The sequence below is a fragment of the Xiphophorus hellerii genome, chromosome 4, assembly GCF_003331165.1.
Source record: "Xiphophorus hellerii strain 12219 chromosome 4, Xiphophorus_hellerii-4.1, whole genome shotgun sequence".
Taxonomy (NCBI): Eukaryota; Metazoa; Chordata; class Actinopteri; order Cyprinodontiformes; family Poeciliidae; genus Xiphophorus; species Xiphophorus hellerii.
The window spans coordinates 5645975-5670911 of record NC_045675.1 but is presented as its reverse complement, the minus strand read 5'-3'; the positions used below and the strand labels follow the sequence as shown (position 1 = coordinate 5670911).

The 24937-nt window shown below is 36.2% G+C and overlaps 1 protein-coding gene across 1 annotated transcript in view; it reads right to left on the bottom strand.

The window, feature by feature from the left end:
- Nucleotides 1-24937, bottom strand: part of luzp2 (leucine zipper protein 2) — a 173599-nt gene that overhangs the window by 4810 nt on the left and 143852 nt on the right. Inside the window, exons 8-11 of the mRNA XM_032560118.1 lie at nucleotides 22481-22555; nucleotides 21613-21780; nucleotides 11922-12026; nucleotides 9195-9266 (exon numbers count right to left, since the gene is read on the bottom strand). Coding sequence (XP_032416009.1) covers nucleotides 9195-9266; nucleotides 11922-12026; nucleotides 21613-21780; nucleotides 22481-22555 — 420 coding nt within the window. The remainder of the gene's footprint in view (nucleotides 1-9194; nucleotides 9267-11921; nucleotides 12027-21612; nucleotides 21781-22480; nucleotides 22556-24937) is intronic.

Here is a 24937-nt window from a genome sequence, read left to right as displayed (position 1 = left end):
CCTGAACATGGTGTTCGTTATGGACAATCCATGAAGAGCACAGAAGTCCAACAACAGAACACCGCTCGAGTTCAGATGGGGGGGGGGGGGGGGGGGGGGCGTTCCTCCCAACCACGCCCCTCCAGGTCTCGCTGTCATTGCCCACGTGAGCGTTGAAGTCCCCCAGCAGAACAAGGGAGTCCCCAGGAGGAGCACTCTCCAGTACCCCCTCTAAGGACTCCAAAAAGGGTGGGTAATCTGAACTGTCGTTCGGCCCGTAAGCACAAACTACAGTCAGGACCCGTCCCCCCACCCGTAGGCGGAGGGAGACTACCCTCTCGTTCACCGGAGTAAACCCCAACGTACAGGAGCCAAGATGGGGAGCAACAAGTATGCCCACTCCTGCCCGACGCCTCTCACCTTGGGCAACTCCAGAGTGGAAGTATGTCCAGCCCCTCTCAAGGAGGCTGGTTGTTTTTGATGTTTCTCCCAGGATCTGTAGAGCAGTGTCTGGTTTGGCAACACTGTATAGGGTCCGGTGGGGTCTGGTAACAGCTGTATAGGGTGGCTTTGGTCTGGTCGGATCAGTGGTGTCAGTACCGGAGACAGTATAGCTCCTGTTAACATCTCAAAGAGTCTTCGTAAATTTTGCTGGTACAATAAATGTAGAGGGCACAGATTAATTCCTTTGGTAGTTGTTTTCTGTTCCGTCTCTCGCACTGCGCTCTTCTTTCTTTCATGTGGGAAATTATCCAGATTTGTCTCACTTTTTTCCTTTCTCTTTTCTTTTTTCTTTTTTTAATTGCAGCCAATAGTGACACAGTGTGGCATTATCTAAAATTACACCAGGCAAACGTGATATGATAAATAACTACTAAGATAAAGTTAGCCTTCCTATGTTTACTCTGTAGATTCCAGTACAGAATGGTCCATTATGCATCATCAACCCATCGGTGAAAAAATGGCGACCTCCATGGATGAAAAATATAACAAAAGATGCATATTTGTGAAATAGTTATGAGTGTTGGCGTATCACAAACAGCATTTTTTTAGTTAATACTAAAATTACAACATACTTACACTAACATATTCAACCAGTCGTGGATTCCTTTAAAAACTTGATGATGTGTTGTAATGTCTGATTTTCCATTTAGTTACGCTTAAGTAAACACCAGGTAAATAAAATTATTTGACTATTTTGTAGAACTTGTTAGGAGTTGTTTTGTTGGCTTGCCGTATGGAAGCAAACCAACAAGAAGCACTCTCTTTTTGATATAGACGGTGAGTGAGTATGAGAGGGAGAAAGGGATAGAGAAGAAAATGCTGCAGTAAACTAAGTTGTTTCTGAAGGTCTGTAGGATGTGAATTGCACAATTGTTTTTATTTAAAAAATAGGAAGAAATTAGTAGTAAAGACAATAGATGCTTTAATTAGTCTGATTCCCCATCAACCTTTCTTATGTATGTATAAATTGTACCATCTGTAATTCTGTTTGAGTAGCTTCTGTTTAGAAATTACATTTTCATTTGATGGAATCAAATTGAAAAGTTATTGTAAGACTAAACGCTATTGATGAGTGCCCCAAATCTATGTGGACACATGAACTAATAGGGTATTTTAGCAGGTTTCTTAAAGGTGTATCTTGGAAATTAGAATAGCAAAGAAATGTTATTTTCCCAGTATTATAAAGTGAATTATATAGTCACAATACTCAACGTTTTGTATATTTCAAGTGTTAATTGCTGTTAATTTTGGAGATTGTGGCACAAGTCACAATCTCCAAAATAGGATAGACTGCTGATGTGATCTGCCCAGCAGTCTTGACACCTTCCACCAGGGACCTAAGTTTTAAAAGGTCACTGGTTCTTGAGAGCTGTATCCAAACAAAATAATTTAAAATTCAGTTGACGGAAAAGTGTTATAGAAAAAGATGCACAAACTAAACAATAATTTATCTTGTGAGGCAAAGCCCATTCAGGAATTGCAGCGAAATTTTAAAGACATCATACACAGATTCACCCAGGACATGGGCTATGTTCCTCTTGGTAAATCAACTTCTTTTTTCAGATTAAATTTTGTATTTAATTTGGAAATTAAGAGATCCAGAGGAAGAGTGGAGAGGCACATGGCCCAATCTGCTTGGTATCAAGTATAAAATTTCTATAGGAAATGATGATTTGGGGAGCAACTCCAAGACAGAAAATACTTCATACCTTCATACGTGCTTTAATAGCCATGGGTTCACTGGACTAAATTCCCCAGCAAACTGACCTTAACCCCAAAAATAATCTATGGGGTATTGCGGAGAGGAAGATGAAAGGCACCATACCTGAAAATGTAAGTGAGCTGTTAAAGCAACCTGGACTTCTTCGACACTTCAGCAGTCCCAGAGGCTACAGTAATCCCTTCTAATCGAACCCTGTCCAAGTATTGAATGTCTGTATTGTACAGTACACTTATATACATTTCAGTAGGTCAGAATTTCTGTGTAAAAAATATATTTTAATATTGGTCTCATGTGATATTAACATTTTCTGAGAAACAAAGTTTAGAATTTTCATTAGCTGTAAACCAGAACAATCAGAACTAAAGCAATACTTGAAATATATCACTCTGTGTGTACTGAATCTATGTTATTTATAAGTCTTGCATTGTGAAACAGTTCACTGAAACTGAAACTGCTTTACCTAATGTAAATTATAACATGGGCTGTTAGATTTGGACAATTTCTTTCTCTTTGCTTCTCTAATTTTGCCATGTTCAGCAGTACAATGGCAATTTAAATATTTCTGAAATGTAAAGCAGTTTTTAAATATTAATTCAGGCTCTCTGATACTAATTGTTTTTTTTTAAGTAAGCATTTTAGAGCTTGCATTGATAGGAAGCATATATGCACTGATCTCTAGCAGCTTCACATCGAGGCCAGTGGTATCAGCTCCTTTTGGTGAATGACTTCCTTAGATAAATGGCAGTTTGTGCAATGCTGTGTACTTTACTATGGATGGTGAGAAGTGTTTCACCCATAAATTATTGATGTGGAAACTCTGGCTGCTCTGTTTTTTTTTTATTATTGTTTGCTGCTTGTGTGTCTGAATGCTGTGCACCCAATTTAACCATCACATCCTCTTAGTGTAGGATGGAGGAGAACTTCCAAGCTGATGATGTGCAATTGTGTTGGGTTTTCATGTTACAGAGGTTTTCCTGACGTGCTATGAAAAAATCATAAAACTTGCACAAAATAGTGTTAGTTCTGTTGCAGGGTTTTAATCCAAAGCTTGCAGTTATGCATGGACTTAATCTTGTTGACTAAAAAAAAGAGGTCACTACTCACGCTGTGCATTAGTGAACAGAACTCAAAGTTCTTATTAACGGATGTAACATCTAAACATTACAAATTAAAAAAGTCACTTTGAAAACACGTGTTTCTCTAATTTGTGTCTATAGTTCACAACACATTAAAACTGAACCTTTATATTTTTGTGATTCGAGTTCAGGATCCAGAGCAGCCTTCTTTTCCATTTTAATAATTTAAGTCATCTTTGGCAATGACAGAGATGACACATAGACTCTGAAAAAGAAAATTCTCCAAGCATCTGTTTAGTGCTCACCAGTGTCACTTCAGAGAATGCCTTGAGGCTTGCTGACTGCTAAGAAACAGAGTTACACACGGCTCTGCTTGGCAGTAGACTGTAGATTAAATGTTCATCTTGAAACAAAATGCAAGAAAAATGGCAAATAAAAATGAGTAGTATAGGTCCTACCAAATGATACAAGCTAAACTGAAAAACAAACAAAAAATGGTACATCTAATCCTCACCTAATTCTACTGGAAAATTGGGCATTTCACTTAGTTATGAGGATTCCTGACAACAAACAGCACTGTGTGCTTTGGTATTTCCTTTTTTTTCTATATGTCTTATTTATCAGCAGTACAACTCCCCCAAGCACACCAGGGTATAAGTAGCTTTTTTCATTTATTCATAAAATAAATACATTAAAACTCTACTGCAAATCCACATCGAGTATGGCTTGTACAAAAGTATTCATAACCCTTTAATGACTACAGCTTCATTACATTTTTATACAACACAAAGTAGCACATAACTGTGATGTAAAAGTTTAAAAAATCTGGAACGTGAGTTGTGCATTTATTTTCTGCCCCATAAGTAAACATTTTTATAGAACTAACTTTTGCTGTAATTGCAGCTACAAGTATTTTGGGTGTTTCTCTGTCAGCTTTGCATAACTACAAACTTGCATTTTTGTCACTTCTGGTCTGCCTGTATGTTTAGGTTTGTCGCCCTGCTGGAAGGTAATCCTCTATTTATTACAAAGGTCCTTTGCAAGTTCTGAGTTCTGATTTAGTTACTTCTGAGTAACTAAAGGACCCTGTGCTGCCACTCCAGTCAGACAGTTTTGGTGGACAGAAATAACTTCTGAATGCAGTTAATTATACTGAATCTTAGATAGAGGTAATATGAGTATAGCTGGAGACAGAGTGAAGGGGGCTTAACTCAGATACATGCCTCAATTTACAGACTTGTATTGATGAACTAAGAAAATTAAACTTTGTATGTTTTCTCTTTTCACTTCACAAGCAGGCCCTTTTTCTTTTAGTCTTATAAAGTCTAAAATCACAATAAAATACATATTAGTTACCACAGATCTAAATCAATTTGGGAGTAAAAAGCGCAAAGTTACTTCCAAAGTTATCGTCACCTTCCTAAAATAATGACCTAAGTCATTTTCTGCCAAAAGTGTTTTTTTTTTTTTTTTTGCCTAAATCATCTTCTTGCAAAAATGAGGTGATGATTATTTTTTTAGACTTAGGCCATTATTTTTAGGAAAGTGAGGTAATGTTTCTGAGATAAGGGACTACTGATAGCCTGCTGCTGAAGTGTGTTCCAAAATTAACTTATTTAAGGCCAATATAAGAGCAATGATCTAGGTCTCTAAAGGTTTCACAAAGTTTCAAAATTATCCCAACTAAAACTCCAGTGTTTTGCTCTTAAGGTTTACAACTGTAGTTTGTACTACTTTGTACACCAAAAAGTATAGACGTGTAAGAGCAGATTCTGTCATAGCTCTATTATTGAACTGATTCTGTCGTACCTCTTACACGCTACAAATAAATAAAAATAAAAATAAGAACAGGCTAACTTGTACAACTTTTAGGAATATGTGAGGTAGGAAGTATGTGGCAGCATGCTTAACAGTTTTTTAAAATGTTATACCTGTGTATGCAAATGCTGGGAAAATGTTAGACTCTCAAATTCCAACCCATTAAATGAGTAATAAATTTTACTGCAAAAGACTGAAGGCATTTTATTGTTCAAGTCATTAACATATGTATTCTTACAAGCAATTCATGCAGAATAAAAAGCTTCTCAAACTGAAAAATTAATCTGAATTCTTTTAGTATGAATGGCAAGTAGTTTATGTGGATCTTAAGACTAAAATTCACTCAATTTTATCCAGTCCCAAGTCACGCTATGCCATTTTTCTTTGTCCACCCTTCAAAGAACATCTTCACATCAAGCTAGAAGCCTCTCAAGTTTTCAGTCTCATAAATCGAACATGAGGACACATAATGAAGGTAGACTGACTGAAACGAAGAGCGCTTTGATGCAGATTGATCCGCAGGGACCGGAATGCAAATTACGACTAATCACATTGTTTACTACACCCTGAATGGCAAAAGGGCTGTGAATGAGGGATGTGGGAAAGAGTTGATTGTAGGCTTGCTGTGGTAAGCCAATTTGAAAAATTTCCCATGCAATAAAGGAAATACTGAAAAGGTTTGGAAAGCAGGGAAAGATGTTACATATCACTTTTGCAAAAAGACGTAGGCATTTATATTTGGCAAAATTAGACTTTTAATTTATAAATATTTTTCTGTAATTTTGTTTTTGACTTAAAAAAAAAAAAAAAGAAACTGAATCACTTCATGTAGATTGATTCTTTTATGCTTCTGCATCACATAAAATAACACTGACCGCCCAGGCTCCCATGACATGAAGACAAAAAACAAAACAAAACATGCTTTCTAGCATAAAACAAACCAACACTCAAATGTGTCCATTGGAACTGTGTCAAAATGTTCTTGAATTCTAGGCATGCGTGTTCTAAATATGGACTTCTGCCACTTGGAATGGGAGACAGTTGCTCAGTTCCGACGTATTGCACTGCATTTAAAATTAGATGCATTGTTTTGCCATCTGCCAAACAGGTGTGACTCAGTTCAATAATAGATTGACGGAGACAACTATGCATAGAATTTGGCAGACCATTGAAAATCACACTACAGAGATGTCACTGGCACATTGAGTGTTGGATTTGACTGGATTGGTAGTCTTTTCTTATCAATATGATGTAGGTGGTGTTTCTTCTTTTATTTCAATATCTTTTGATTAGCAGTTGTCATCAATTATGTAGTCATCCTGTTAGATAAGTTTAGGTTGTCTTTCCTATAGAAGTCTTTAAAATTGAGTTTAATTGCAGCTTTTGATCTTTGGAATTTTATTTTTGTGTTTTGCTTTATTTTGGTATTTAACTTCTACTCCCACCTTCCTTTTGTGTTCTGTCAGCCATTTCTCCCATTTCCTCATTTCATTCAGCTACTTGCCTTCCCTCACAGCTACACCTAGTTTCTAATCAACCACCTGCTCCTTGTCAGTAATCAACTCTCCAGCTTCAACATCTCTCATCTCATCAATCCTATTACTACATCCAACATGTTTCCTGGTTCATGTTTTCTTGTTCAGGTTCTCCCAGGACATTGAGTTTAGTTTTTTTTTCTTGTCTACACAGTTTAATTTTGGAACAACTTGTCTGATGTCTTGTCTCTACATTTGGGTCCTTCTCTTTACCATTTTTATGATAATATCATCCTCATCAATCAATCAATCAAATTTTATTTGTATAGCACATTTCAGCAGCAAGGCATTTCAAAGTGCTTTACATCATTACAAACACAGAAACACAAAGCAACATAGAATCAATAATCAAAACAAAGCATTAAGTCAAGTTCCATCAATAAATTTGTAATTGATTACATTTCAAATACAATCCTAAACAGGTGGGTTTTTAGTTGAGATTTAAAAGAAGTCATTGTTTCAGCTGTTTTACAGTTTTCTGGAAGTTTGTTCCAAATTAGTGGTGCATAGATGCTGAAAGCTGCTTCTCCTTGTTTGGTTCTGGTTCTGGGGATGCAGAGCAGACCAGAACCGGAAGACCTGAGAGGTCTGGAAGGTTGATACAACAACAGCAGATCTTTAATGTATTGTGGTGCTAAGCCATTCAGTGATTTGTAAACTAACAACAGTATTTTAAAGTCTATTCTTTGAGCTACAGGGAGCCAGTGTAGGGACTTTAAAACTGGTGTTATGTACTCTATCTTCCTGGTTTTAGTGAGAACGCGAGCAGCAGCATTCTGGATCAGCTGCAGCTGTTTGATTGATTTGTTGGACAGACCTGTGAAAACGCTGTTGCAATAATCAATACGACTGAAGATGAACGCATGGATGAGTTTCTCTAGATCTGGCTGAGACATTAGTCCTTTAATCCTGGAAATGTTCTTCAGGTGATAGAAGGCCGACTTTGTAACTGTCTTTATGTGGCTCTGGAGGTTCAGGTCAGAGTCCATCACTATTCCCAGGTTTCGGGCCTGATCGCTGGTTTTCAGTTGTAATAACTGAAGCTGTGCATTGACTCTAGATCGTTCCTCTTTAGGTCCAAAAATAATAACTTCAGTTTTGTTTCTGTTCAACTGGAGAAAGTTTTAGCACATCCACACATTTATCTGTTCTAAGCATCTGTTCAGTGATTGGATGGGCTCTGAGTCACCTGGTGACATCGTAATGTAGAGCTGTGTGTCATCTGCATAGTTATGGTAGCTAATATTATTTCCTGTTATAACCTGAGCTAGTGGGAGCATATAAATATTGAATAAAAGGGGTCCTAGGATTGAACCTTGGGGTACCCCACATGTGACCTTTGACCTCTTTGATGAAAAGTTTTCAATTGAAACAAAGAAATCCCTGTTCTTTATGTAGGATTCAAACCAGTTAAGCACTGGACCGGAGAGTCCGACCCAACTCTCCAGTCGATTCAGTAATATGTCATGGTCAACAGTGTCAAAAGCTGCACTGAGGTCCAACAGAACCAGCACTGTGGTTCTGCCACAGTCCGTATTTATATGGATGTCATTGAACACTTTCACAAGGGCGGTCTCTGTGCTGTGGTGAGCACGAAAGCCAGACTGGAAGGAGTCAAAGAGGTTGGTTATCGTTAGGAAGATAGTTAATTGTTTACACACAGCTTTTTCAATAACTTTGCTGATGAATGAGAGGTTGGAGATCGGCCTGTAATTCTGCATTAGTGATTTGTCCAGATTGTTCTTTTTTATAAGTGGTTTGATTACTGCTGTTTTCAGAGCCTGGGGGAAAACGCCTGACGAGAGCGATGAGTTTACTATTTGGATCAGATCAGCAGCAATAACAGGCAGGACTTTCTTAAAGAAATGTGTGGGTAAAACATCCAGACAGCAGGAACTGGAGCTTAGTTGACTTATAATTTCCTCTAGGGTTTTATAATTAAGTAGTTGAAATTGGGTCATTTTTCCTGTATTTGTTTTGTTTGGGCACAGCATTGGTACTGGCTTTATAGTGGATGTACAGATTAATCCTCTGATTTTTTTAATTTTCTCTGAAAAGAAGCTGGAAAACTGGTTGCAGGCGGCAATACATTGGAATTCAGGCGGTAACATCACAGGAGGGTTTGTGATTCTGTCAACTGTTGCAAATAAAGCTCGAGCATTGTTAATGTTTTTGTTTATGACATCCGCAAAGAAAGCCTCTCTTGCATGTTTTAGTGTTAAATGATAGTTACGTAGTCTTTCTTTATAGATGTCACAATGAACATGGAGTTGACTTTTACGCCATTTTCGTTCTGCCCTATGGCAGAGTTGTCTTGCAGATCTCATGTCCTATAAAGGTTATGATGTAAATAACCAACAGCCTAAATATGGAGGATATGCAATATAGTCGCCACAAATTACCATTCTCTCCTCTTTAAATAGCAATTATAAAAAAATGCACTGACTGGGCTAATCGATGATGCAGTAAATTAACCCAAAGCATAAAATAGTCTCTGTAATTAATAATTAGCAAAGTTTTCTATAAAAGTAATGGCAGATGAAGTATTGTATAGCATACCTGAATGTCTGGTAGGCTTTTGCTTCCTGGGGCTGATCCATCCGTCTGATTCTGGAAGCATTCACCTGCGGCCTGTAGGAGACGAACAAGAGCATATACTGTAAGTACATTGCAGACAGTGATTGTATCATCTTTCTGTTTAGATTAAAAACTAATGAAGTGAGCACAACCATATTAGTGAGCCAAACGTTTTATCAATCATAATCATTGATTGATTTTTCTTTCACCAGACAGAACTTTGATTTAAGCAAGTAGTTAATCTGTTGGAAATCTAAAATTAAATCTACAAACAATTGATTTTACAGCAGTCAATGTCTTCAGTTTAAAAAAAAAAAAAAAGGTTGTTGCTAATTACAAAATACAAATGAACAAATTTATATTCTCTTCCCAAATTAAAACAAAACAAATAAGAAGTGAAGGACATAATCTAAAGTCATCTTTCCTGTTTAATAGGCTATTTTATACTGTATTATTATTCTTTTCCAAGCTCAGTTATAAAAGGAAAATAAAAACAACCTTACAGCACTTGTGTTTGACTGTAGGGATAGTATTAAATAGGTAATATCTGCAGCTTTCTTTCCTCTGCACACAGTGTAGGGAATTGTGGACAAATAGTTCAATCTTTGTTTCATCAGAAGAGAGAATTTTGCCTCACAGTCTGAGAGGTGTTCAGCTGGCTATTGTCAAATTCCCAGTGGTCTCTCATGTGTCTTTTACTGAGCAATGGCTTCTCCCAGGCCAATCTAACACAAAAGCCTGACTGGTCAAATAATGCATCAATGGCCATCGGTTTGTGAGGTTTCCCCTTCTCCACTGTGGGAAACCTTTTCACTCTAATTACTTAATCTGGCAGGGTAAGCAGATCTAGGAACTCTGTTCTAGATTTCTTCTGATTTCAATAAAGCACATTTTCTAATATTCTTTTGAAGATCTGGACCTTGACACGGTCTTGACATGCCAATTTTGCTACATCACAGCTTGATTGTAACTCTGACAGTCATTTTCAGCTGTAAGATGTCACACATATAGGTGCTTGCCCTTTTAATTGGGACTCCTGTCAAGTTACAGAACAAATGCAAGGTCTATTGACAAAAGAAGAGAGCTTGTGACTTTTTGATGCTAGTTATAAAAATGATTTCTCTGGATTATCAGGAAACATACTGGCCAGAGTGCAAACCCAATTATCCCCAAACGAAGTTCTTCCAAAGAAAACAATGGTTGTGGCTTTTTTTTTTTTTATTAAAGAGAGACTGTGTGGTAGTACACTTAAAACATGTAATTTAAACGTGCAACAGTCTTATTTTCACCACAGTGACAGGCACTGCTCAAGAGGAAGACAACTTAAGCTGATGCAGCAGGACACATAATCAAATAATAAGCATAAACATGATGCTTATTATATTTATACAATAAGTGTAAATATAATAAGCATAATATTATTATATATTATTAAATCAAAGGTTATGTATGCTAAACATAACCTTTGATCCATTGAGTTACCAAAGAGCAAAGAAAACATGACATTTTCTCTGTGTGCCAGAACCCCACTTTACTGTTGAGACTCCATCAGAAAACTTATTTTGAAGAACTCTAATACTGGAAACCTTAATATCACAGAAAATCATGAGTAGTTTGTTTTTGATAATAAATACATATTCTGCATGACATGTCTTCTGTAGGTAATATCTCAATAATTGATTGAGTCAGTTCACTTCTACTCCCTCATTCAGGTGATTCTGATCTTATCAAGAATATTGGCTGTCAGTAAATTTTCATAACTTATTGCTTCCAGTCCCCAAGACCCGGATTTAGACTGCAAGACACTAAACTATGCTTCCCTCATTCTGTGCTTTTAAGGTGTCAGTGAGGCTCTATGTGAGGAGTGTTTTCACAACAATCACAACACCAATGCAAAGCTGGAGCAATTGAAGGAGATAATTTGTATATTATTTTTTTGAGCAGTGGCAGTGGGGAGGACTAATTAGTAAACTATTTACCTTCTAATAAATATAAAAAAAACAGATTTTTCTCATGACAAACTATAAAACAATGAACATCCTTTTCCCAAGGCAAAATAAACTGCTCATTTGAAAAGGATTGAGTGCATGGCACACTTCAAGACTATATTTACAGTTCCGATAATTGCAACTATGATTATGATGTTAAACCTTTTGTCTTTTACATGCTTTTATGTATTGTAGATTTATATTATATTTATATGTTATTTTTATCATTTTTGTCTACCTTAAGGACTACAGATGGAAATCAGCCAGTAACTAAATCTAGTGCAGTGCAACTCCTTTCTTATGAGATTAATGTCCATGTTTATGGTCCTGAATAAATACATTCAAACTCAAAGTACGTCCACAATGCCATCTCTAAATAATCCACAAAAAATATGTCTACTTAGTGAAAATATACAACACCAAGAAGGTTGTCTTACTTTTCAACCATATGCAAAAAAAAGAAGTCTAATTAATCTTTATTAAACAAGAATCAGATAACAATTTGAAACAATTTCATCACCAAGGTGAAACTTGCTAAAGATCTTGTAAGTTAGCCAATTTGGCCAATTTTCTAACCCTAATGAAGACACTTGAAGTAAGTTGATCTGATTTCTGATGAAGGAGCATGCATTTCATGAAAAGATGGAGCTCATGAATACAAGCCCTGTATTCATGTATTCAGCCCTGTAGACTATTACCATTAATTACTCCAAACGCTCACCTTTTCCATCTTGCACTCTTTAACTCCAACATTCTCTCTTCTTATTTCACTGATGTTCATGGGTGATTTACTGGAGGAAACAATTCTCTGAACCTTGGAGATATCCTGAAGAGAGAAGTAGACACCTTTTTATTTTTATTTTGGGTTTAAAAAAGTACATAGACATTTAACAGCTCTGATGGAGATGGATTTTGACTTGTAGAGTACTTACAATATGCATACTATTTAAAACAAAACTTTGCAATTGCATTGGGTTGACTTGAAGTGGATATATAACCTAAAATTTCACAATATAATAGAGAGGGAATAGAGGTGCAATATTTCACAAAATCCACAGCTCAGTTTGCTTTAGTTTCAGGGTACACTTTTCAATTCAGGTTGTATCATTTTTTTTTCTTTTCTGTTTTGTCAACATTCCAGAAACGCCATACAACAGCATTCGATAATGAGCTTTTTTGTTGCTGCAAGAATGGGGGCTCCCAGGAAAATGTTTCAAACTCTGAGCCTTCACAGCAGCCAGGCGAAAAAGCAAAACAGCTTCCTGACCTGGCTGTTGTGCTCTGCTGCTTCAACAGGTTACAAGTACAAGACGCTTGTCTTGCATGTGTGCTGAGCTAAATGACATACACATGTCCCAAAGCGAGACAAGCCAACCAAAGATTAACAGCAAGACTATTGACATGCAATCACAACTGGGGTTTGGTGACCCTTACTGAATTTAACACAAATTACATATGGGAATGTGGAAAATGTTGCTTTTTGTAGGAGCAGCATTCAGTCATACACAAAAAAACATGTACAGTAATAAGTGCTATTGAGTACATGTTGACCACAAAACTGACCTTTTCAGCTGAAATAAAGCTAGAGGGAGCATCAGGAAAAGGTTAAGTCAAGTCAAGCACATTTAAGCAGTTCAAAGTGCTTTACATTATAAAATAGGGTGAAAAAAAGCACACATCCCTCTACACAAGGACACACTCCAGGCTAGAACAGGCCCCTGTGTCAGGGTTTCCCAGTGCATATGGGCTGTAAACCTCCAAACTGAGACTTACAGAATGCATCGTGGTCAGATGCCTGAACAACCTTAACTGACCGATCTTGACACAGAGAGTGAGTGCCTGTATGGCTCCTATGGAGGAAGCAAATTTTCTTCCAAACTTAGTCAATATCAAGACTATTTGTGAAGTTATGAGGGTGAGACTTGAAGCCAGACTGATAAATTGAGAACTTAAACTTTTTGGGCCAGCTCTAAGACAAACCAGAGCAACGCCTACATTCCTGCAGATGAAGCCATAGTCGACCCATCTCCTTCTCCATACCACCATCATTTGTGAACAAGACACCAAGATACTAAAAGTCAGACCCCTTATCTGAAGGGAGCAATCCACTTTCAAAAGGCGACTTAAAACAATTTGGATTTTTGTTTTGTTTTTTTGTTTTTTCTTATATTATACTACAGGTTGTGTGGTGAAGACAAAAAAAATATGTGCTAAATAATAGTAATTTTGGTATTCAGTATTTGTTTTCCAAACAAGTATACAGTTAAAGTAGGTCAGATTTGGTCTCTTGAGAGCTTAAAGTAAGATAGCTGCGAAATGAAGGGAGGCAGTCTTTGCTTGTCACCGCCAAACCTCATTCCGACTTTGTCAGCTGAAGTAACATGCTTTTAGTAGGTTCAGTGGAAATGACTTTACTTGAAGAAGTTACCACTTTTTAGCCATTTCATGCATAATTTTAAAACTTCTGACAGGATCTGTCTCAATCAGCCACAGTTTTTTGAAATGCAATGGAAAAACCTTTTACATGTCATTTTTTTGGAAGTGATCTTCCAGTAAAAAAGCTGATGTTTAAGGTGAGAACATTTATTATTCAGCAGTTTCAGCAGTAAATTGAATTCCACTGTAAAATCTAAAAAAAGTGAATAATGTGATATAATTTATAACATAATGGGTCAGTCTACATCCATTGGAAAAGCTGACTGATGCTTTTAAAAATGGCATAGCTTGCAGTTATATTCACTCTCTACAATGGTTCCAAAAGTGTGTGTGCAGGCCCCAGGATCAAACTTCACACAGTGAAAAGTCACTCTTCATTCACAAACTAAAGCAGAAGGTAATGAAAATGTCAAACTGCGAATCTAAACATTTTCCACTGTTAGAGCCTTTATACACAACAAAGCTGGAACGTACCGTATTTTCAGCATATAAATGTCCTTCTGGATTTTTTTTCTGATGTTGAGAGGTACTTATCAAACAAATCAGGGTTGCCAGAGCTCTGCATTTCCAACTCTCAAGGATGTGAACTACTTATGTGTGAATATGGGCTTACTCACATTAAAGCTGATCTTATTATTATTCAATGCTAACTGAATATTTAAGAAAGCAGACAACATTTTGGGAATCTGCAGGTGAATTATGTTGAGCCCTCAATCCTTATTTCATCTTTAAATGACAAATTATGGATGTTTAAAAATTGTACACAATTTCACTTGATAAATGTTCATCAGGAGAATTTTTGATTTGTTTTTTTAAATAAAGAAAAATATATATAAAGCTAACATTTACATATGTATATAATACCACCTAATAATATACATATAATACCACCTAATAATATACTTATATGCTTTATAGATATGCTTTATTTGTTTAATCAAAGAAATAATCACACAAGTGCACACAGGAGAGCAAAGCAGTGGAATGTTTGAGTTATCTTCTCTGGCACAGTGCTCTCAGCGTCTAATGAATCATCTCCCATCACTTTGATGAAAATTGCATACTATTGGACCACAAGCCTTGGCTCTCCCCCCAAGACTGTTAAATATGAAGCAACTTCCATTTGAATGTTGCTGATCTCTGCATCTTCACACTAATGAATCTTTCACCAGCTTGGAGTCTTCATGTGTGTCCGTATGTGTGTGAGAGAAAACATTGTCAGTCTTATCTATGGAATTAAGCCAAACTAAAGGGTTATGTTTATTCAGGCTATATGATTGGAGCTCAAAGTGGAAAGATTGATGGTGCAAAATAAACATTCCTCCATGTCACAGGAGTCAAACTCCAGTCCTCGAGGGCCGGTGTCCTGCAGTTTTTAGATGTGCTACAGGTACAAAACACGAGAATGAAATGGCTTAATTACCTCCTCCTTGTGTAGATCAGTTCTCCAGAGCCTTGCTAATGACCTAATTATTCTATTCAGGTGTGGTGCAGCAGAGGCACATCTAAAAGGTGAAGGATACCGGCCCTGGAGGACTGGAGTTTGACACCCCTGCTCCATGTAATGATTTTAAAGCCCTCCCCCGACCCGACCTAACAATACATACATATGGAACTATCAGTGATTTTACAATAATACCACTTTTATATTACTATATGTGACTGACACACAGAAGAACTTGTGTTGAAAAGTGGCAAATGTAACACAGTATTCGCAAAGTGCTGGACAAATGAGCAGTCTATACAATAATTCACTACAATCATCCAGATGGTTAATTTAATATAAAATTCAGTATATGTTGGGTTTTAACAAGTGAAATGAGCCCTTGTGTGATGCACTGTGGGATCATAAAGTACAGAGGAGTTTAGTCTCCACTGTATGAAAGTCTGTGCACTTATCACTGCCACAAATTGTATATGCAAGACTACTCAGCTTTTTGAAAAGATTTTTGTATGAGGAGGTTATTGGGCTTGAATTTTAACCAAGTAACATTCTTTTCCATTCCAGTGTACCCTAATTTTGAGACTCTCCAGATAAGACTTAATTCAATAGGTCTAGGTGTCATTAGCATATCTAAACCTGTGTCTTGATTTGTTCCCTTTTGTGTCAACTCCTCCACGTCTAGAACAGCCACAGCAGTTGACACAAATGCTTATGGTTACACTCAGTGGTATGGCATGGCTTGGTGCAGTTCTTTTCGCTATTTTCTGTCATATTCTGGAGAGCATTTCCACTGCTAGTTGGACTCCCTCTAGCCAGGTGACGCTTCACGAAGTTATACAAAAACAGTCAAACTCTTAAACATTGCTGATCACAAATGTTTTCCAGAGATTGAACTATTTAAAAAATAAAAAATAAAAAATTGTAAAAACGGGGGAAAAAAAGCATCATCTTGATGTGCAATGCTGGCTAGAGACAGACCAAAAACAAACAAACAACAAAAAGCAATTGATTTATACCTAGTAGATATAGAATTTCAATAAAATACTGTTTTTTAATACTTTTTAAGACACTGTAGACATCTATCAAGTGATATAAAAGGACACAGCAGTTTGGGCTAAATTTATTAGTTTGCCATTTCTTGTGAAATCTGCTCATTGGGGTTTTCACACCAGACAGGCAAAGACAGTTCAGAGTTGTTGTGGAGTGTAAGCAACAACAAACCTCTTTTACAACATGATTTGTGATCCACAGTCTGAAAGCAGTTCTGTAAGCCTTGGAGATCACTTCAGAAACAGAAGGTTGGACATCAAGGTTGATTCTTCGCCGTTATGGCTCTTAAGTTCCTCAGGATTTTGTCACTGAATTGTAATGGTCATGCCAGGAATATCCAAGTCAAGATTACGGGACAGGAGGGATCTACAAATTCTTTCAGCAGAATCTGATGCATATAATCAAATGGTCAATAAGATGAATATTTTTTCTCTGAAATTTGTTTCCCTATTCTTCAGTTTCCTTGTTGATTTTAAGATTAGATACTATTTTATGCTCTTGCCCTCTTTTGTTCTAAATATATGCTCTCTTGGCTGTTAGATTATTTGTATGATATTATTTGTGATATATTAAAAAATGCTTAAACTTATTATCTTAGAATAACTTTGTTGAGTTTTTCTTAGCTTGTAATAAGAAAATGATCATATGATAATCCCAAAGTCAAGTTCTTGACATTTGTGACTCAGCTGTATGTTACTTGGCTCTTCTAAGCTTAGTAAGTGTTGTTTGTTGTTTTTCATTGCCTAATTTGAGTTAAATTTGGCAGTGATTTAAACGAGGTCTGACCCTCCTCCACATGCACAGGCAGAGTGGACAGATGGAGCACCACAGTAACTTTTACAGTGGGGGCTAAGTAGGATTTATCAGACAACCTGTCAAAGTAGCAAATGCTCACAACTGAAATTCTGCTATTTGTATGCTAATGAAGAGGAAAGTAATAACTCTGTTAGCATAAAAATCAGACCATTGCTTTCTTGAGTTTTTCTACTTATCTTTGCTTTTTTAAGATGTTTATTTTCATCTGGTTTGGGCATGGGAAGGAGGATGATGGGGAAATATGAACTTTTCTACTGTATAATGGAACCTTATATTTTGCTACCAGAATTTACATGTACATGGCTCCTTAATATGAGGTTACTGTGATCTAAGATGCCACAACAGAGGGGCAGCAATGGTACCATGGAAGTCATGGTGAGATCTGGATGATTAAAGATAAAGAAAACTTAGAAGTGGTATGTCAAATTTCACCACCCACGAAAAGAAGCACACAGTGAATTGTGGCAGCTCTGAGGGGGGGAAAGCTTCTTAAAGCCAGTAATGCTCACCAGGATCATGGCAGATGAGACACAGCAATCCTACGGCCTGCTTGATGATTTCAAAGTGAATGCTTTTCAAAAATAACAAGTAATACAATATTTGATTGAAATTGACGTGGCTGCTTGAGGGGAACCAAAACAGCCATTGGAACCATGAACTGAATTTTTATTAAATAACAACTATATGTATATTTTTGTTCCCTCTGAATTGTATTTTTTATGTCAGCCAGAATGGGTATTTTTGAAGGCCCAATGTTGCTGCATTGATCAAACCTTGACAGCTGATATTGGTCGTAAAATGTCAGTGTTTTCCAGAGAAAACAAAAAAGCAATATCTACACTGAAAGCTAAATCCTATATTTACTATGACTCTCCATGGCAGTCACCTTGTTTTATTTCTAAAAGGATTAAATCCTAAAGCCCCAGTTGAATCTGCTGTGACCTTGACTTAAAGAGACTCCCAACAAAGACTATTTGACAGTGAGTAATTTTCATGGCGGACGAACATAGCAAAACTCCCATAATGCTTGAAAGTAATTGTATTTTATATTAAAAGCTACATCACCCTCTACAAAGGCAAGCACAAACTTCCAAACTGCTGCCTGAGTTAGACATGCTATTATTCTGAACACCCCTGAAATCATGTTGGCCCAACTCTTATATTCTGTAGTAATTATTTTCTGCCCTATTTCTCTCTAGAGAGTGATACTCAAGGTACTAGATTCACAAATAGCCACTTGAAGAAGAGGTTATAATTAGCTAAAAAATTTCTGTTCATATGGCATCTTGTACATTATGTACGCACTGATGTGCAGTGAAGTAAATATTGTAGCAAAAAGGTATATTTCTTTATGTTCCCAAGCTGGCTGTTTCAATTTGAAATGAATTTTAGTCTGGATGCATCTAAATAAGTAGTGGGGAATAAAAAGAAAAATGTACCTGCTGTAAAAGTTTGTGGGAAAGCTTTGTACACAAAGAAAATTCAGATTATCTCTAATTCTGATTTAACAGACAACAGCAAAGATTATTTTTGAAATTTGAAATATTTGGCAGGGACTTTGCACAATAATTAAAATTGCTATAAATGTGCCTGAATTAGCCATTTGGCTGTTTCTTGTGTATTGTCCCTGAACATTTAGTATTTTTTAAAAGTATCTGTTATCAGTACTTTAACATTGCAACACATGAAAGCACACACATACAAAAATATGGTATCCCATTTTCCAGGTTTGGAAAATAGTATACTATTTACACAAATCATAATAAAAGCATTGTTATTTGTAACAGAACAATTGTACATGCTTGTTAAAATATGAAAGCACTGCAAAATTACATGTAGTTTTTAACTTTTGTTATAAAATTAAATAATGCATTTTGAATCAAGATATTGAAGAGAAACAAAATGCTGATTCCATTATTATAACTACGACCAGAATATGCAACTTGTCATGCATGAAGTATTTGCAAAAGGTTTTGCATGTTAATAAACAAGCAGCTATTAATGACTGAATAATAAAAGCCAGGGCCCTGATGTATTAAGTTTTGCAAAGTTGTTTCACTAAAACTATTTTGAGAAAAATTTATTTTTGCTGTCTTTGCATCAGATTTGTGATGTAAATGTATGCATGTTTCCCTTTGACAAAACTTTGTCACAAGGCACTTGCAAATTCTGATGTCTGGTTCCTGTTTTTAGACATAAACGGGGGATACAGGAAAATGACTGCAAAAACAAGAAGCATGGTGGTACTTTTCTTAAAGAGGCTTTGATCCAACCATGCATTTTCTTCTTCTTAAAAAAAGAGAAAACAACATTCTAAAGCTAAACCCCTTACAAAAGCATTTTATTGTGCTTTATTTTAAATTATGTATTTCAAAATTTGGTTTGAGGAAAAATATATATACATCCCCCTTGTCATATTGTTGAGAAACAATTGCTTTACTTTTTTAATGTTGACTTGTTTCAATTTTCTTTGAAGAAGCACTGCTGTAGCTAATCATACTCTGGTCTGTTGTTTCATCTCACTGATTTAGTAAGACATCACTAAACCTGTTTAACGATTATTGCTTTTCACACAGCGCCACTAGCAGATCTACTCCTGCCATTGTTTCGTGTGTTCAGACATTTTTGAAATGAAAGTTCTCTCTGTGCATGTTTACTGTTTCTTTGTGTGTCTGCTTCCTGTCTTCTCAAACTCAAAGTTGGTTGCAGCAAATGGCTTCTGAAACATAGACTGATTCTGACTGGGGCTTTCTTATGGTTAAAAGGGAGTGAGTTTTCATTGCTGCCACATGTTTGCTCTGTGTGAGAGATTGCTGTAAAGCCAATGACTGGATGTAACTGGCTATGTTTCCTTACAGATAACTTTTAACTACTTGTAAGCTGAATTAAATTGTCTTGTATTACACTGCAGATGTGACGGTGAATATATATGAATGTGTTGGATTGGTATGAATGTAATTTATTGTGCATTTCTGTATAACTGGAAATTAATTTCATCTGTTTATCTTGTAAAGTGTCTTTGAATGACACTATGTGAATAAAAATCTAAGGTCTAAATTCCATGAATAAAGGGTTCGGTCATGCGGGAATTATCTATGTTCATCCATTATATGTATCAGTGTTGAACTTTTTTTCAACAATATTGTCAAGGCTAAGCATTTTCTAATACTGGCATTAACTCAATATTATCATGAAATTTGAATTTTAAATGCTCTTGCTATAAAAGACTATTCTAAAAGAGGTTAGTCACTAAATGATTGCAGAAAGTAAAGGACAAAAATGCCGATACATCAATGCCCTTGACAAGGGCTGCTTATACTGAGTGCATGTTGTTGCTAGGATACAAAAGCTATTGTTGCTGATAGTTGAGATCTATCTCTCCTTTGTTATTGGTGATTGGGTTCATATGGTGGGTCCTTCCCCCCTCTTGATTTTGCAATGACAATGAAGGAAAATAATAAAACTCAGGAAATGTTGTAGTTCAACTATTTTTGACTGAGAACAATGTGAAGGCAGAAAGTTTATTTTTATTTAATTTTTTTTCGTCAGGGACCTACCATTTCTGAACTGCGTCAAGGTATATATATTTTTTTCTCCTAGCAAGCATTAAAATAGCCAACCTGCTTCAATCCTTTAATAAATTTTGGCCTTCTTGACCAAAATTATAATTTTTTTGCATATTAATGCCATGAACTGATTAGATACTTAGATAGAATGGCTTATTTGCGGTTCTCTGCTTTGCCCACCACAGGGTCTACATAAGTTATTCAAACCCGTGCTTGACCATCCATCCATCCATCCAGCACAAATGATTACACTCTCTCGTGCAACTCTTCAGCTCTTCATGGGAAATTCCAAGTCATTTACAGGCACAATATATTAGAAAAAATAGTCAATATAAAAGTTATGTTTCAAATGTAACTCAGGTAGGCTTTGAGTCTACTCTCAAACCAGGACAAGTACAAAGTAAGGAGTCTGGTTGGTTTCTAAATCAAAATCTCAAGCCACCTCAAGTGGCTTTATTTAATGTGGAGGTGCTCAAATTCTTCATTTTCTTGTCTGTTCCGTGCTCCAAAAATATGGTTTAAAACAGTATTTAAGAATAAGTCATCAAGTTCATCAGTCCTGTTAAGGATACAATAATTTAAAAGGACAGTGTAAAATCTTTAGGGGAATGTTCAACAATGACTTAGACACAGTGACAGATAAATTATGTCGAGAGGTAAAACAAGATTTTGTAGTGAAAAGTGTCATCTGTCCAACTCACTTAATGTTGGACAATAGAGAAAAATATTATTTTCACCAGTTTTCTTGAGCTTTTGTGTTAAAGGTTTCTACTGATGTAGATTTTATACAGTAAATAGTCTTTAATGTGTAAAACAAACTTGTAATCTTAGAATGTTAAAATTCCAATTTTCTTCTGTAGAGTGAATAAAAAGATTTGTACAAGTCAGTGTAAAAGACAGCTTGGCAGAGTATATATTGACATCTGAGAGGGAAACATCCTGCTCAAGGACAAGCGGATCTCATCTACAGCAGATGTATGCTTAACAGAGCAATCTCTTCACTCATTCATCAATTATAAAAAGGTTGAGTTTCTTACAACGCCCAGGCCATCTCTTGCAATAACATTAAATCAGATGGAACTGTGTGAAATATTGAATACCTTAGCATGTGGCTGCTGAAAGGTGAGTCTGGAGCTGTTGATGAGCGATGAGTATCTGAATAGGTGGCTGGGGGAGGAGGGGAATCTGTGGCTGCTGCTGGGCTGGTTGTGCAGGACAGCTGAAAAGCAGATGTGAACTGTGTCCTTCAGTGCCTTCAGCTGTGACTCCTGTCCCCGCAAAAGATTACACACAAGACACCTGAATCTCTCCTTCTATCCACATGAAAAATGAACGTAAGCCATAAAGCCAGAGGTCATGCTATTAAGTGACTGCCAAACACCTAAAAGTCATTGTTGGGTAAGACACAAAGAAGAACTCAGCATAGTAAATGTTCAGTAGAAAAAATTCATTTATATTTAATCAATAATAACAGACAGAATTATAGGTATAATTATTTTACAACAGCCCCTGATGTCAGTACTCCAAAAGATGAACTGCAGAATTACCTTCTTTTGTAATCTGCATTTTTTTTTCTTCATGCAATTTTAGCTCATCCAACTAAACCCTGCTAACAATATGTCAATAAGCATATGCACAAATGAAAAAAAAAAATCTTACCAATTAAACCTGAAGCATGTCTCTAAATGACTGAATCTAAACAGTATGAAAACACAATCTTGGGTGTGAAAACTGGGAGAAAAATCTTGGTACTTTTCTGTTCAGAAACTACTTCTAAACAATGCTGTTTATTTTGCTGCACATGATTTATTCATTCAACAATTTGAATGTCATTTCTTTAATTTAATTTCTTAAATTGCTGTGTTTGAATTGGTCAGATTAAGATATTCAAAGCTGCTTCAGACATTCAAAAATGTTAAATAGATATTATTGACCAACGTAAACAACATCAAATCCTTATTATGTCACCTTATCAAGGGCTGTCTTCTCTAATTCCTCCTTGGCGATGGTTAGCTTGTGCTCCAAGTCCAGAAGCTGTTGCCCCTGCAGAAATACATGACCACAGATGTAGGGAAAAATATATTGAAGGTCTATGAAGATATTAGAACTGTTACATCAATTGCTACACAAAGCTATGATTAGTTTGACCTTTACAATAAAAATGTACTTGATAACCCCTCTTCGAAAATCTAACCAGTCCCATAATGATCATTATTTTTTGACTATATTCCTCTGGATGGAAGAGAACACACAAAAGGGTCATATTCCATAGATGAGCTGATTTAACATCAGATGATGTTAAATCATCATGAGAATCAACAGCAGTTCCTCTGAGGTGTCTTTTATTATTGATAAACTCATCAGTATTGCAGAAAAATACGCTCATTTTAGGATCATTTGCATGCAGCCTACGTTTGACCGGCCTTGATAGTGAACTTTTGAGCCATGAACTTTTATTGGGTGTCTTTTACTGGTCTTTCAAAGTGATAAACAGCATAAGCTTACATTATGGAGCATCCAAGGTCAGATAGCACAACAAATAGTAATGGCAAACTCTGCAAACAGTCCATGATGTTAGAGAGTGAGACGATGACCCAAAATAAGACGTTTTTTTTCAGAATTTTATCATATTTAAAGACAGGTCCATCCATTCTATTTACCAGTTTTCTTTTTTGAAGATTAGTTATTCAGGGATGATAAATTATGATATATTATTAAATGATATAAAATTAAATTCCGTTCAGTTTATTTACCTGGAAGTGAAAATTCCCAGTATTACTTTTAAAAGTATCACATATTTCTTCCAGTAGGTCTCTTCTCACACAAAGCAGAGTTTGGAACTATTACAAGACTCATTTGTTACTGTTGTATTGTGCTGAAGAGAAAATCAGAGCTTATACATCTTCAGGAGCAGTTCTTTAATAATTGACACAGAGGTGTTTGCACAGAAAAATGAAAGTGTTCACTGACACACAGCTATTTTCTACATAATGGGATGGAGTTATATATTTTAGCAAAGATTATATTCTTGAGATTGAAAAATATTTAATCAGATATTTACCACTAAGTTAACGGCGCTAGTCCAGTCCAGACAGTGTTGGTCTAATCATTGTTCATGCTTTACATATCTTCACTCTCGCTTAAACAGTAAAATTTATATTTAATAAAGAATAAATTTCTGCAAAATCTATTTTTGGTATTGAATAATGAGCTCACTATATATTTAAAGGAAATGGATATTTTGTAGTGTGTTTTTGTGCTGTATCACAGCACAGAGTGATTACATCTATTACACAGTGCATCATCAAAAGATAGTCCATTGAGGAGGATGCATGCCTGACCACTCACCCAGAAATGCTGACTGCCAGGGTTAGTGCCTCCAAGTCGCAAGCTTCATATTTCCATTATAGAGGTTTGAGGTCAGTGGGCCACTAGCTTTTCAGCTATATATGGCATGCAGCTCCATCAGGCCATCATTTTTCTTTAGCCTTTTTCTTTTTCTACGCTCGAGGAAAAACAGCTCTGGGGGCAAATTTAAAACTGGACTGATGGAAGAAAGAAGATATGAAAGCCTGAAAAGAACTTCTGCTCCAAAAATACTCTCTCAGAGAAACACTGCAAAGGCACTGGCGGTCCTTTCAGCATTTTCGATGGTGTGGGGAGACCTGCATCTTTGAGCTGTTTACAGCTGACACATGATGTAGATGCTGAGTTGGATTTCTGTTGCTGTCTTGAAGTGCTACATAAGCAACAAAAACACATCCAGTGCAGAACTTCTAACAAGACAGCGTGTCCCTATTGTGAATCTGCATTTCTTAGATTTTAAAAACGGAGTATTCCTTCTTTATAGCTACAACTCTGTTACTTTTCAAAACATAATTCCACTGTGAAGACCCAAAAGCGGCTTCACATCGATTGTGTTACAACAAATCTAATGATGTTACTAAACTGTAGTACTGTGTGTACACAATTGATTTAGTTCAAAGCACTTTGTTAATAAGTTGCTTTAGCATTTTATAGAGAACTTTGAACTTAACAGGGTATCTTTCAACATGGCAATCTATTTTAGGAGTCTAAGCACTTTGCAAACTGTTAGGAGAGAATTAAGAAAATATTTGTTTCAATTCCCCTCAGTTTTTGAGGTGAATTCAATGAGAAAGTGTGTCCAAACTTTTGGTCTGTACTGTAGGTTTGCTGTAGTGCTGTAACACAATCTCTGTGACCAGGTAATTGTTTTTTTCTTTTTTAATTGCAATCACCAAAAGACCACTTTTATGTTTTAATTATTTGCATTTGAAGCACTGAATGCATTTGAAAGGCCAGCAAGAATTTCATGGCAAACTTCTTGCTTTTATTGTTTTGACAAAGATTATTAGCTACACATTTTGTGTCTGGTGCCACAGATCAAGACTGCTCAGTTATATA